The 13283-nt window shown below is 37.5% G+C and overlaps 1 protein-coding gene across 1 annotated transcript; it reads left to right on the top strand.

Annotated features, from left to right (window-relative positions):
- The first annotated feature begins 1075 nt into the window (after positions 1-1075).
- LOC132564514 (uncharacterized) lies at positions 1076-3066 on the top strand. Its single transcript, XM_060229168.1, has 2 exons — positions 1076-1767; positions 2156-3066. The coding sequence occupies exons 1-2, from the start codon at positions 1241-1243 to the stop codon at positions 2667-2669; spliced, it is 1041 nt and encodes a 346-aa protein (XP_060085151.1). The 5' UTR covers positions 1076-1240; the 3' UTR covers positions 2670-3066.
- The last annotated feature ends 10217 nt before the right edge of the window (positions 3067-13283 follow it).

The raw sequence follows: 13283 nt of genomic DNA, 5'->3' as shown, positions 1-13283 counted from the left end.
GAGAGGGAGGGAGGGAGGGAGGGAGGGAGGGAGAGAGAGAGAGAGAGAGAGAGAGAGAGAGAGAGAGAGAGAGAGAGAGAGAGAGAGAGAGAGAGAGAGAGACCATTCCCTCTGTCATATACGTCTCTGTATATACATAGCAAAATATATATTAAAACTAATTTAAAAATCTACATATGCCCTTCAAGTGTTTAGTCGATCAAGGACATTATTCACTACCTTCTTTACTTGGGTATCAAGAAAGAGACGTAAACAAATGCCAAACAGGCGTAAAGAGAAGAAGGTTTGGACCAAGGACATATGACAGAACGATGCATTACAAGTCCCGTGAGGACAAACAGGAGAAAATGTCACAATGAGATTTGATGATTCAAATATAACACCCTCATTAAGCTTGATTCGATTAAGCTTGGCATGCAGTGTTGTGTTATGTTATCTAGCACAAAGTGTACTGGGAATTGCTGGGGATATATTGTTCACCAATTATCAGATATACAAATTTGTTTGTTCCATTATGTATTTTACGCATCAGATTTTTAATATTACCTTCACTATCGAGTACTTTTGACGTAGAACGGTAAGAAATTGATATATCAGAATTGATCTGATGACCTTGGCATTTACGGGTGTAAACAATACGAGCAATCCTAAGAGGTTATCGGGCCATTAGAAAACTGATCGGATATTCTGGTGTCGACTTTTGTCCCATTCGGTACAAGCCAACAGAGAGACATGTGTACCGTCGTGCGGAGTAGATACACGTGTGAAATATTCGTCCCGATAAAACGTATAATTGTTGTTCATTTTCAGGACACAAAGTCGGCCAGATTGCTTATGGGTTAATAAGTGTATCGGTTTGAGGAGGGTTTCTCCTATATTTGATCCGGGTATGTAACGTTATTAGCTAAAATTCACAGCTACACTGTCCTTACATGGATAATAAAGACTGCATCGGGAACGGAAGACTAGAGCTAGAGAGTCACAGGGTCTACTTTCGGAAATGCTTACTTCCGCCCGCATGACAAATAGACGGTATGAGTAGGAATCTTTTAAAGCCGAGCCCCTTCGTTGGTGGGCAATAAAATCTACGAGCTACATCATTCGACGAAAGTTAATACACAATAACGAGATATTTGATATTTGGATTGTGCAGAGCAAAAATAGTGTTATATAACACTTTTTGTACCAACTATATATCATGGAGAGGCGTCGAGAAAGTTTACCTTCTTACTAACTATCAATGGCCTCAACCAACGTAAACGTGTCGGACACTTCCGTTCCCAGGAGTGGATATGATTTAGATGTGTTTGACCATGGTAATTTTTACGGTATCCATCTTTCAGCGTTGCTTTGTATACTGGTCAGTTTTCTGTGTGCAATTACAGTCATCACCGCGTCCTTTACAAAACGCAAGACCAATTTTTTCGCCTGGTCAAAAAGTGACCGATTCGTTGTGTACATTGCTTTATGTGATGGCCTCTTCAATGTAGCCCACAGTTTAGACCATACACACGTTCTAGTAACCCGTTCTCATGTCAAGCCTAAAGGACTGTGTGCTTTCTACGGATTTATTTTGTCCGAGTTTCTGACCGCTCAAACGTTCATGGTAAACCTCGTCGCCATCAATGCGTTTTGTTTAATGTTTTTTAACCAGGATATTCCATTTGGAAAATGGGACCATCGCCTGTTGATTTGGACATTTGGAGCACCTTTGATAGCTTCTACTGTTGCTGTGTCTTTAAACCAGTTTGGACCAAACACAGTCTTGTAAGTAAAAATGGGAAAGTTACCAGTAACGTTGACATCTTCAAAATCAAACTTAAACAGTGGTTAATAGCAATGGACATTAGAATTCAAAATAATGATTTCATTTGCAGGTACTCGTCAGGTGTTTGCCATCATGATATTGGCTAAGAAAATTAAGAAAATAAAATTTACATGAGGCAGTAACTTGTGTAAAACATTTTCAAGGTACCTGAACTATTACTTTCGTAATATCTTAATTACTGTCTGTCACTAATCTATTACCAGAATTGGATATTGATTTTAACTGTCTGACTTCAATATGAAATGATGTTATAGTAGGTTCTCTGCCAGGAGAAATAATTTGTTTGTTGTTTGGTTTTGAAAAGAGTTATCTATTTTGTCCTTATAGTTGCTTTATGGACGCCGTCACCGGAAAACTAATGAACACAGTGTACTTGACCATTCCATTGCTGATAGTTTTCTCAACCAACATGGTGCTGTATGGACTGACTTATTGGCGCTTATCAGTGGGCTTTCAACGGTTCAAAGGCTCCAAGATGTCGTCAAGGACTCGGCGCGTGGCGAGAAACATGATTCTCTTTCTCTTGGCCTTTTTTGTCCAGTACTGGGCTGCGGCTCTATATGGTGCGTGGCAGTTGGTAAGCGATGATATTCCCGTCATCGTCTACTACTTCTTGACAACGTTCACGAATATCGGCGGATTTCTGAATGGATTGGTGTATATCGTCATTCGTCGAAGATTCCTTCAACGAGACAAAAGCGGCGACAAGACATCTGTGGACAAGATGAAGAGATCTGGAGACCAAAGTCCGACTGCAATGAGACATTTGAAGATTAATGATGTTCAAAACGACGACATTCTGCAGTCTGATTTTACGTCGGCGTTTCAGAAAAATATATAGACATGCGACATACCGTCGTTGTATTTGCAGATTACTAAATCTACAGTTGCGAGTAATTGTGAAAATACGACTGAACTTTGGAGATTTTTTTTCTTATCTCGTGTCGTCCTGATCTTTTACAGTATAGATACCACTGCTCTGATATTTCAGTCAAGAAGAGTTCTGTTTCACACATTTTAAGATTATTATCATTTGTATTCAAAAGATTAACGAAATCTTAAAGACTTGTACCTGCCCTTAATTTCCTTTACCGTGCATTCTATATCGTATTGTGAGACTCTGACATTCCAGATAACGAGAGTGGCATTGTTATTCGAATATCGATGTCTTATGGTAAATTATAAAATGGCATGATGTAGTGGTAAAATGCTAGTTGTAATGCTAATACAAAGTTGTAGTTACGGAAACACAAATAAATTGTTTTTGGCAAAAAGTAATTTCTTGTGTTTAAGTGTATCCAGTGAGGAGAAAGACAGACACTCATCAGAAAAAGAATAAGTTTTGTTTTTAAATAATGGTGATATACAGAAGCCTCGTGCTCGACTAAATATTAAAAACTGTAGACTAGACTGAATAAATTGAAGTCATTGGTTCGAAACACGTCTGTTAAAGTCAATTTTGGCCCTCATCTTTGACCCATTGTTGACTCGGCGTCCAATAACGCTATCAGTAGGATATGATTGAATTGTTTACTCAGTATCCGAGAACGCTAAACGGTATACTATTTTCGAATTGTTTACATGGCGTCCGAGAACGCTAATGGTAGATTCAATGATCGAATTGCTAACGACTTTAGACTATTTACTCGGCGGTAGAGAATCAAAGCATAGGATTCACAGAGATTTCACCTAAACCAGATTCAAATTTGTTAAGTGTACAGTTTCAAACTTTGAAATGTCAAAAATTGTAAGGTTAGATATAAATTTAAACAAGGATGGGAACAGTCCTCTTCCCCTTTTGTAAGTGTTGCTTTTTACCACGAATATTTCATTTATCAATTTTGCTGTTGTTATTTCAAGTACATATGCAGAATAACAAGTTTATTTCGGGCCCTTGTTAATTTGTCAGATTTGTGTTCAATAATGATGTATATGATAAAATACTTGAATTACTACCAGTTGTGTATCTTGACCTTAGTCCACATAATCGAATGACAATCCGGATATAGACACTTCCGGTTGTCTGTTCTCAACAAAATCGACATCAAAATAAACGTGAGAGGAGACTGCGGGTTCTCTAACAAGGAAAATGGCTTCAGTAGTTATTGTCAAGGATATCATTAAAGTTTTATCGCTTATTGCTCAAATAGACAACAAGTTATGTTTATAATTAAAGGTGTCACCACCGTGCAGAATGCATGTTGTCTCAAATACATAATGTGCAGGTATCATATTTACAACTCATATCAGGAATTTTAAAACGAATTTTCTTTCGCGTGCCATTAACTTTTAGCGACATTTGCCGTTGTTTATTCTGAATATTTGTGTGTCAGTGCAATAGAAATATGATCACACAGACGTATGGGATACAGTAATGCCTTAGTAGAGAAATTATCTATGTAGTTTTATTTCATTGACGTCTTTTGACTGACCGGTTACAAACATAATTTATATCTTTAGGATCTCTTAATGGAAAAACAAAACACACATGTGAAAACTTGTTAGAAGTAACTAATTACTAATTTCTAATCTTCACAACATCATGATAATTAGTTTTTTATGACCCTTTTCAATTCATTTGTAACATTAGTACAGATGGAGATTACGAACTAAAATTATTTTCAAATATAAAACGAGGCTCTACTTCTGCTATTGTCAAACATAAATAAACGAAATAAATAAATAAATATATATAAATAAATAAATAAATAAATACTATTTTTATATCATAAAATGTGTGGGCAGTTTTGTTGATGAACAAAGTATTACATGAGCTCGCACTTGATGACCTATCTTTTCAAGTACTGTAGTATACCTATGATGAAATACTAATCCACAAACACCACTTAGAGAAACCAGAGACATATATAACTCAAATATACGTCACTGGAGAAACCAACATCACATATACAATGTACCGGTGTAGTATGATAAAGTGAACCCCGTTACAAAGTGACCCCCTACCCATGGTAAAGTGATGCCGCTTTACACTGTTTTCAATTGATGATTAATGTTTCTTCACTGAATTTATTATCGGTTTACTTAATTATGATCTCCACACAAAAACGAACCAAAAAAGTAACAAGGGTAACAATGAAAACTGTGATGTACATAATTCCGTTTCATTTTCTCGTTGGAATTGAGACAAAATGTCGGATATATCGATGATGATGATGATGATGATGATGATGATGATGATGATGATGATGATGATGATGATGATGACGACGACGACGACGATGACGACGACGACGACGACGATGATGATGATTATGATGATGATGTAATAATCAATGATTTCATTAAAGTGTCACTTATTATTTTTAAAAAAGGAAAGAATGAAAAAAATGCAATTGACAAACAAGAAATCAATAACAGCCCATATGATGAACTATTAAATATCTAGCACATTCATAAAACTATATATAACCTGCATTACCTTTATATTAATAGACAGTGCGTTCATGTTTTAAATTATATGATAAGCGAAGTACAATAAATGCCGGAATTATGAGCAGAAAATGTAGAAATAAAGGTTTTAAAAAATGTTTCAAATATAATGCTCTCATTACATGTTCCTCTGGTACAGGTTTTAAATTAACGATGGGAAACTCATTCGGAAGTCTTGATGGCAGCGAATATCGTTCGGGTCTCGTCGATCGCAAACGTGGAATCAGTGACGTTTACCTCCCATTCTCATGTGCCCCTAATCTAGCGTTTTCGCTAATTCGTGTGTAGTACGTACGTATTTGCACACGTGTAAATGTCACGATCGGGAAGTGAATTTGCTAGAATATTGTTTTCGGGGTGTATATATATATCACAATTTATACACACAATTACTTTCTGCGCCCTATAATCTAACCATGTCTTGTAATTTTAAGACAACAAGCAATTTGAGTCAATTATGTACTTACCTACTTGAAAAAATTAATGCGCGCTTTCTTAAATAACACAACACCTGAAGCCAAACTGAGGAAGTCAAATATTTGGATCGGTACTTCCGAATGGAAATTAAATTGTCTGGCCTAAACATTTCAATGAAAATTAAATTTAAACAAATAAAGACTGTTACTGTTGTCTTCATTATATACCATAAAATAATATGCAAATTAATCACTATGGTAACCACGTCAGAACGCTGTCTTTCGAGTAGTTCGGAAATGCGTTCCCATCGATGCATGTGACCGTTGGTTACACAGAACTTTTGACTCGGATGGGTGTTATGTTATAACACGGAGTGAGTATTTTGATAAAATCTGTATTCATGTATTATAATATGATTTTTTTAATAAGGTTACAAGTAATAGTAACAGTATTATAATTTGATAATTACTGAATTTTGTACGCCTTATCAAAGGTGTGCGCCAGTACAGAAGACCAGCCGATCTTGGAAACATTTTTGAGATTGATTTCCTTTCTCGGTCTGGAGTAAGTGTGCTGATCGAGAACTTTGTTAGCTTATTTTACGAAGAGCGTTTAACTCAAATATGCTATCATATCATTAATAATGAAATATTTTATTCACATCTGCAAGAGAACTTTTTTCCTCCGGAGTTCCTACTGGAAGACATCTCCGTTCAAGGACGTCATTTGCGTTTTGCTACAAACCATCAGCTTGACATCCTGTACTGTGCGGAGGCGTGGTACTATGACGTTAACTGTTCAGCGTATACGCCTTAGTCAGGCGTTGACGGTGTAACTGTTCAGCGTATACGCCGCGTTAGTCAAGCGTTGACGGTGTAACTGTTCAGAGTATACGCGTCAGTCAGGCGTTGACGGCGTAACTGTTTAGCGTTTACCCCGCGTTAGTCAAGCGCTGACGGTATAACTGTTCAGCGTATACGCCGCGTTAGTCAGGCGCTGACGGTATCACTGTTCAGAGTATACGCCGCGTTAGTCAGGCGCTGACGGTATAACTGTTCAGAGTATACGCGTTAGTCAGGCGCTGACGGTATAACTGTTCAGAGTATACGCCGCGTTAGTCAGGCGCTGACGGTATAACTGTTCAGAGTATACGCGTTAGTCAGGCGCTGACGGTATAACTGTTCAGAGTATACGCCGCGTTAGTCAGGCGTTGACGGTGTAACTGTTCAGCGTATACGCCGCGTTAGTCAGGCGTTGACGGTGTAACTGTTCAGAGTATACGCCGCGTTAGTCAGGCGTTGACGGTGTAACTGTTCAGCGTATACGCCGCGTTAGTCAGGCGTTGACGGTGTAACTGTTCAGAGTATACGCGTCAGTCAGGCGTTGACGGTGTAACTGTTCAGCGTATACGGGTCAGTCAGTCGCTGACGGTGTAACCGTTCAGCGTGTACGCGGAAGTCAGGTCTGGTGAACAGGTTCCTTTAGCCTTTTGCCTCATGTCCAGGCGTAGGCACCACATCAAAAATGTAAAGACGGATCTAAATAAGAAAATGATATTTGACCAGGAAGTCTAGCTTTCATATACTAGTCTAATTATTTCGTCTATCAAAACAATACAACTTACATTTTGAAAAGAAATGTTAAACATGTTTGTAGATACACAATATTTAATGTTTTACTGATTGGTATTAAAACTTTCCCATTGTTAATTAATATATGCACATGTATTGGAAATATGTCAAACATATTTAATTATAAAAATTCTATTCTGATAGGTTCTACAACCACTGATGAGGCACCTTTCTGATTAGCCCAGAATAGAGTGTATCGCCAAGGTGGCATTCTGGAAGGTCGTCACTGATGTGTAGGAGGACAATAATGTGGTTTTCACCACAGGGATCTTGCACGAATTCTCGACCCATAGTTCACACACATATATATATACATGTATATATATATTATAGTGACTTTGATACATATATTTGGACCGTGGGTCGAGAATTCGTGCCAAATCCCTGTGGTTTTCATTGAGGCCAGACGTTGACCCGTAAGATTGCATAGCATGGATTGCAGGTATTTAATCTGATGAAAATAGTTAATTTATTTCATTCCCCGTTGCCAAATAGTCTGAACAATCACTGTCTTTTTATATGATTATGTAATGTAATATAAATAATTGTTTATATCCAGACAACCAACTGGAACGTGAAATATGGGATAGCAATAACCTACTCAGATGTATATCGGACAGCCTGCAGAAGTGACAAGGCCGCGCATACGCCTGAAAGGCAGGTCCTAGCCCTTTCCCTTTCTTCCGCAGGAGCACATCAGGTATGAAAGAGCAACGCCTGCGTCCGCGCGTGCACAATCTCGGTCACCTGACAGCGTGAAACGAAGGGTGGTAACTTTGGGAGACCAGAATATGCGTGCACTGGTTGACCCAACTTTGATATATCCTTGTTATCATTACCATTGAGTAATGTAAACCAAAATAAATTTTGTCTGATTATCAATTTTCCATTTCATATTCTTTAGCTCTCTATCTACGTCCAGTCATCGACCAGCTGAGGAAGAAAGTTCAGCCTCGTTGTCCATCCAGCTCCAGACGGTTTCGGAAGGCAAACTCAATGGAAGATTCTCATCAAAAGTCAGCTCCCAGCAGACATCTTCAAGTTGTTGGGAGGCCTACCGACAAGAAGAGGTGACTTTGTCACAGCTGCTGTTACGATGCGGGCCATCTGCTTTGCATAGAGGAACATATACCTTGCTTTATTACGATGGACGTTCCGTGTGTCAAAGTGGTCAGGGTTAGGCATAAGAAATTGTGTGCAGGGATTTCGTGTATAAGGATGGACGTTCCGTGTGTCAAAGTGGTCAGGGTTAGGCTTAAGAAATTGTGTGTAGGGATTTCTAGTATTAGGATGGACGTTCGTGTGTCAAAGTGGTTAGGGTTAGGTTTAAGAAATTGTGTGTAGGGATTTCGTGTATAAGGATGGACGTTCCGTGTGTCAAAGTGGTTACGGTTAGGCTTAAGAAATTGTGTGTAGGGATTTCGTGCATGAGGGTGGGTCCTTAGTGTTTTGTATTTATTGTTTTTGTTGATTTTATACCAATCAAAATTAAGTATTGTCTTTCTGTGTGATGTTTCTTACTTTTCATTCAGGTCAAAAAAAATAAATATACTGTCATCCATATATATCAAGTATGTACTGCTAGTTATTTCCCCTTAACCACAACAATTGGGACGAACGGGGGGCATTGGATGGGGGTGAACATGTAATAAGGTTGGTTCGAACGGGTTAGGGCGAACCGGCATTGGTGCTACTTGAGCCATCAAGTTGGTTGCTTTGTTTTCACATTTCCATGTGAAGGTACGTTATGACACTAATAATCAGGATAACGATGATGTTATTCGCTCCAATGATAACAGAAAACACGGACTTTTAAAATATTCAAAGTCCGTGCACGTGAGGTGGCAATTAAGAAATGTGTTATCAAAGCATTCAAAGTTTGATAAAGTGAATGTTGCGTTTATTATGTCTCTGGCGGTATGAAATGTGGTATGTTTCATCAGTTATGAAATGGAAACGATAGATGTTCTTTTTGTCGTCAACTTTTTTTTATTTTTAAGCATTCGTGAATATCAAGATTTCGGCGATACTTTCTATGATGATGTTACAATTAAAAAATGAAATTACAAGTGTGTCTCGACAAATGTACATATAGACATTACACCGTTAAACAGGTATGTGATCGATACATTCTTCATTTAATGTTTGATGTTTAAAAAAAAATGCGGAACAAATATAAAGAAACTGATCGTTATAAATCAAAGTGGCACTGTTTAACTTGCGTTCATAGTTTTATAGATGCAACATTTCTCGCTACAGTTTCCACATGCACATGTAGAATTTTGACTGTAAACGGTTCCATGCTAAACTCATTTCAATATTTTTTATTGATTTAGCCGTTTAGGTATATCGCATCCACCAAGATCCTTAAAAGAACAAAATACTTTCTCAACTCTATGGAGATGTGACAAATTAACAAGTGGGAAACTGACAACATATATATTTATTTTTATCCTCGGTAAACGGGAAGTTGTATACATACTGTTACTTGTAGACCTACAGATGTCGTCTGGCTCTCGACCTAAAGCCCATTCACAACATGAAACTGTATATTGTTACTCGATACATTTATCAACGTCATACAGTGTAAGCTTATATTTGCATTTAAATGGAAAAATCTGAAGGACAACCGAATGGTAGAGTAAAATTTCCGTGTGTACACTTTGAAAACGAGACTACCTACACAGAAAGCGGAGCTCAAAAAATTGGGAAAACGAAACTTGAAGCACACGGACAGGAATGCTTGTGAGTATAAAATGACAGATGTTTACATACTACGGTCTAGGCTATGACGAAGTCATAGCATGTGTAACGTAATGTATCTTTGTGAACGGGAAGGATAAGGTCGTTGATGAACTTACCTGTTCGTTTGCGAGACATTTTACCAGCGGCACAGTAATATACCATCGGGTCATCACTCAGGTAGATATATGTAATTTCCTATATTTATTTGTCAGGGGATCAACATGTGTTTGCTCCATATCAAATTAATGTCACTACGGCTTCATCTTTGTGTGTACAACAAATCTTCCACGGAGTAAAATTTAAACATTCATCAAATCTGTCAATCATTTGCTACCACTAAATGTCACTTGTTTTCATTTTTTCACCTGGTGTAGGCGTACACCACGGAGGAATTGCATGTGAATTCAAGACTGTAAAATACTATGGAATGTTATGAACATTTTGCAGGAAGCACACAATGGGCAGTTTCATCTTCTTTCTTCAGTAGATTAAACACGAAATTGTGTTGTTTGACATTGCTCCTGTCATGGTTTTAATGTGTCAAATCTTCATTCTGTGTCGACTGCAATGATGTTTTCGAACTTGATGTAAAAAAAAAAAAAAAAAAACTAGAGCTTGAAATATTGGTGGGAAGTGATACATAGATAAGTCTTATGTTCTCAGCAGCATAGAAGTTTTTGTTCTTTTACGAGACAAAGTAAACAAAAATATAAGACAGTTTTGTTGTTCAATCTTTGTTTTACCTGACATTAACGTTATGCTGAAGTTTGATACCGGTGTAAGACATTAACGTTATGCTGAAGTTTGATACCGGTGTAAGACATTAACGTTATGCTCAAGTTTGATACCGGTGTAAGACATTAACGTTATGCTGAAGTTTGATACCGGTGTAAGACATTAACGTTATGCTGAAGTTTGATACCGGTGTAAGACATTAACGTTATGCTCAAGTTTGATACCGGTGTAAGACATTAACGTTATGCTCAAGTTTGATACCGGTGTAAGACATTAACGTTATGCTGAAGTTTGATACCGGTGTAAGACATTAACGTTATGCTCAAGCTTGATACCGGTGTAAGACATTAACGTTATGCTGAAGTTTGATACCGGTGTAAGACATTAACGTTATGCTTAAGTTTGATACCGGTGTAAGACATTAACGTTATGCTGAAGTTTGATACCGGTGTAAGACATTAACGTTATGCTGAAGTTTGATACTGGTGTAAGACATTAACGTTATGCTGAAGTTTGATACCGGTGTAAGACATTAACGTTATGCTGAAGTTTGATACCGGTGTAAGACATTAACTTTATGCTGAAGTTTGATACCGGTGTAAGACATTAACGTTATGCTGAAGTTTGATACCGGTGTAAGACATTAACGTTATGCTGAAGTTTGATACTGGTGTAAGACATTAACGTTATGCTGAAGTTTGATACCGGTGTAAGACATTAACGTTATGCTGAAGTTTGATACCGGTGTAAGACATTAACTTTATGCTGAAGTTTGATACCGGTGTAAGACATTAACGTTATGCTGAAGTTTGATACCGGTGTAAGACATTAACGTTATGGATGTAATCAAACATGCATCTGTAATTTTGTACAAGCCTTATTGCATTGTGTAAATATTGATAAATCTGTAGAAACTATACAACACCAATATTAATGTTTAAGTACATGTAAAATCTTGTGAAACTCTTTGTGGAAAAATTCTTACAAAATTCAACTCCTATTTCGCAAGCATTTTTAAAGCATTTCAATTTCTCTCAAAACTTACTATCTCCTAGTGATTTGATGGTATATGAATATCAGCCCTTTGAAAACATTTATGTTCTAGATGCAATCTGTAAGTCTGTTGTTGTACTTTTGCAATGGCACTTTTTCCTATGAAGTTACGATGAATTCCCATATATAACATAAGAACAGGTTGTTCATCATGATGTTACCAGCACATGAATGTGGTCAAAATGTCTTTTTCATTCAATATAAATTTCATGTATCATATTAACTCAAAAATATGATATCAAACATTTTGTGATGGCAATGACATATGACGTCAGCCATTTTGTGATGGCAGTGATGTATGACATCAGCAATTTTGTGATGGCAGTGACATATGACATCATCCATTTTGTGATGGCAATGACATATGATGTCAGCCATTTTGTGATGGCAGTGATGTATGACATCAGCCATTTTGTGATGGTACTTACATGACATTATCCATTTTGTGATGGCATTGAAATATGACATCGTTCACATTGTGATGGCAGTGACGTATGACATAATCCATTTTGTGATGGCATTGACATATGATGTCAGCCATTTTGTGATGGCAGTGATGTATGACATCAGCCATTTTGTGATGGCAGTTACATGACATCATCCATTTTGTGATGACAGTGACATATGACATCAGCCATTTTGTGATGGCAGTGAAATATGACATCGTCCACTTTGTGATGGCAATGACATATGATGTCAGCCATTTTGTGATGGCAGTGACATATGACATCAGCCATTTTGTGATGGCAGTGACGTATGACATCAGCCAATTTGTGATGGCAATGAAATATGACATCGTCCACTTTGTGATGGCAATGACGTTTGACATCAGCCATTTTGTGATGGCAGTGACATGACATAATCCATTTTGTGATGGCAATGACATATGATGTCAGCCATTTTGTGATGGCAGTGATGTATGACATCAGCCATTTTGTGATGGCAGTTACATGACATCATCCATTTTGTGATGGCAGTGACGTATGACATCAGCCATTTTTTGATGGCAGTGACATATGACATCAGCCATTTTGTGATGGCAATGACATATCATGTCAGTCATTTTGTGATGGCAATGAAATATGACATCGTCCACTTTGTGATGACAGTGACATATGACATAATCCATTTTGTGATGGCAGTGACGTATAACATCGTCCACTTTGTGATGGCAGTTACATGACATAATCCATTTTGTGATGGCATTGACATGTTGTCATTTTGTATGTGATAAGTTTAGAGATGAAATATGCATTTCTAGTCTTGATGACGTTTGTCAGTATCTGGAAAAGTTGTAATACTTGTACTGTGCTGCAATAGTGTGACTAATAAGGTCTATTCAATGGGGATTTGTTTTCTTGTTATAGAAGGATGTGGTTCGTTGTCCTCCTTTATTCATACAGGTGTGTTTGGTAGGGATATCA

This window comes from Ylistrum balloti, unplaced genomic scaffold (assembly GCF_031769215.1).
Source record: "Ylistrum balloti isolate Yb309-2 unplaced genomic scaffold, AGI_CSIRO_Ybal_v1 Utg372346, whole genome shotgun sequence".
Taxonomy (NCBI): Eukaryota; Metazoa; Mollusca; class Bivalvia; order Pectinida; family Pectinidae; genus Ylistrum; species Ylistrum balloti.
This window is presented reverse-complemented; position numbering and strand designations above follow the sequence as displayed.

Bases quoted from the DNA above. Each gene is read 5' to 3' on its own strand.
- LOC132564514 (XM_060229168.1), top strand. From the start codon at position 1,241: ATGGCCTCAACCAACGTAAACGTGTCGGACACTTCCGTTCCCAGGAGT. The intron at 1,768-2,155 runs GTAAGTAAAAAT...TTGTCCTTATAG, and splicing joins TTTGGACCAAACACAGTCTT to TTGCTTTATGGACGCCGTCA.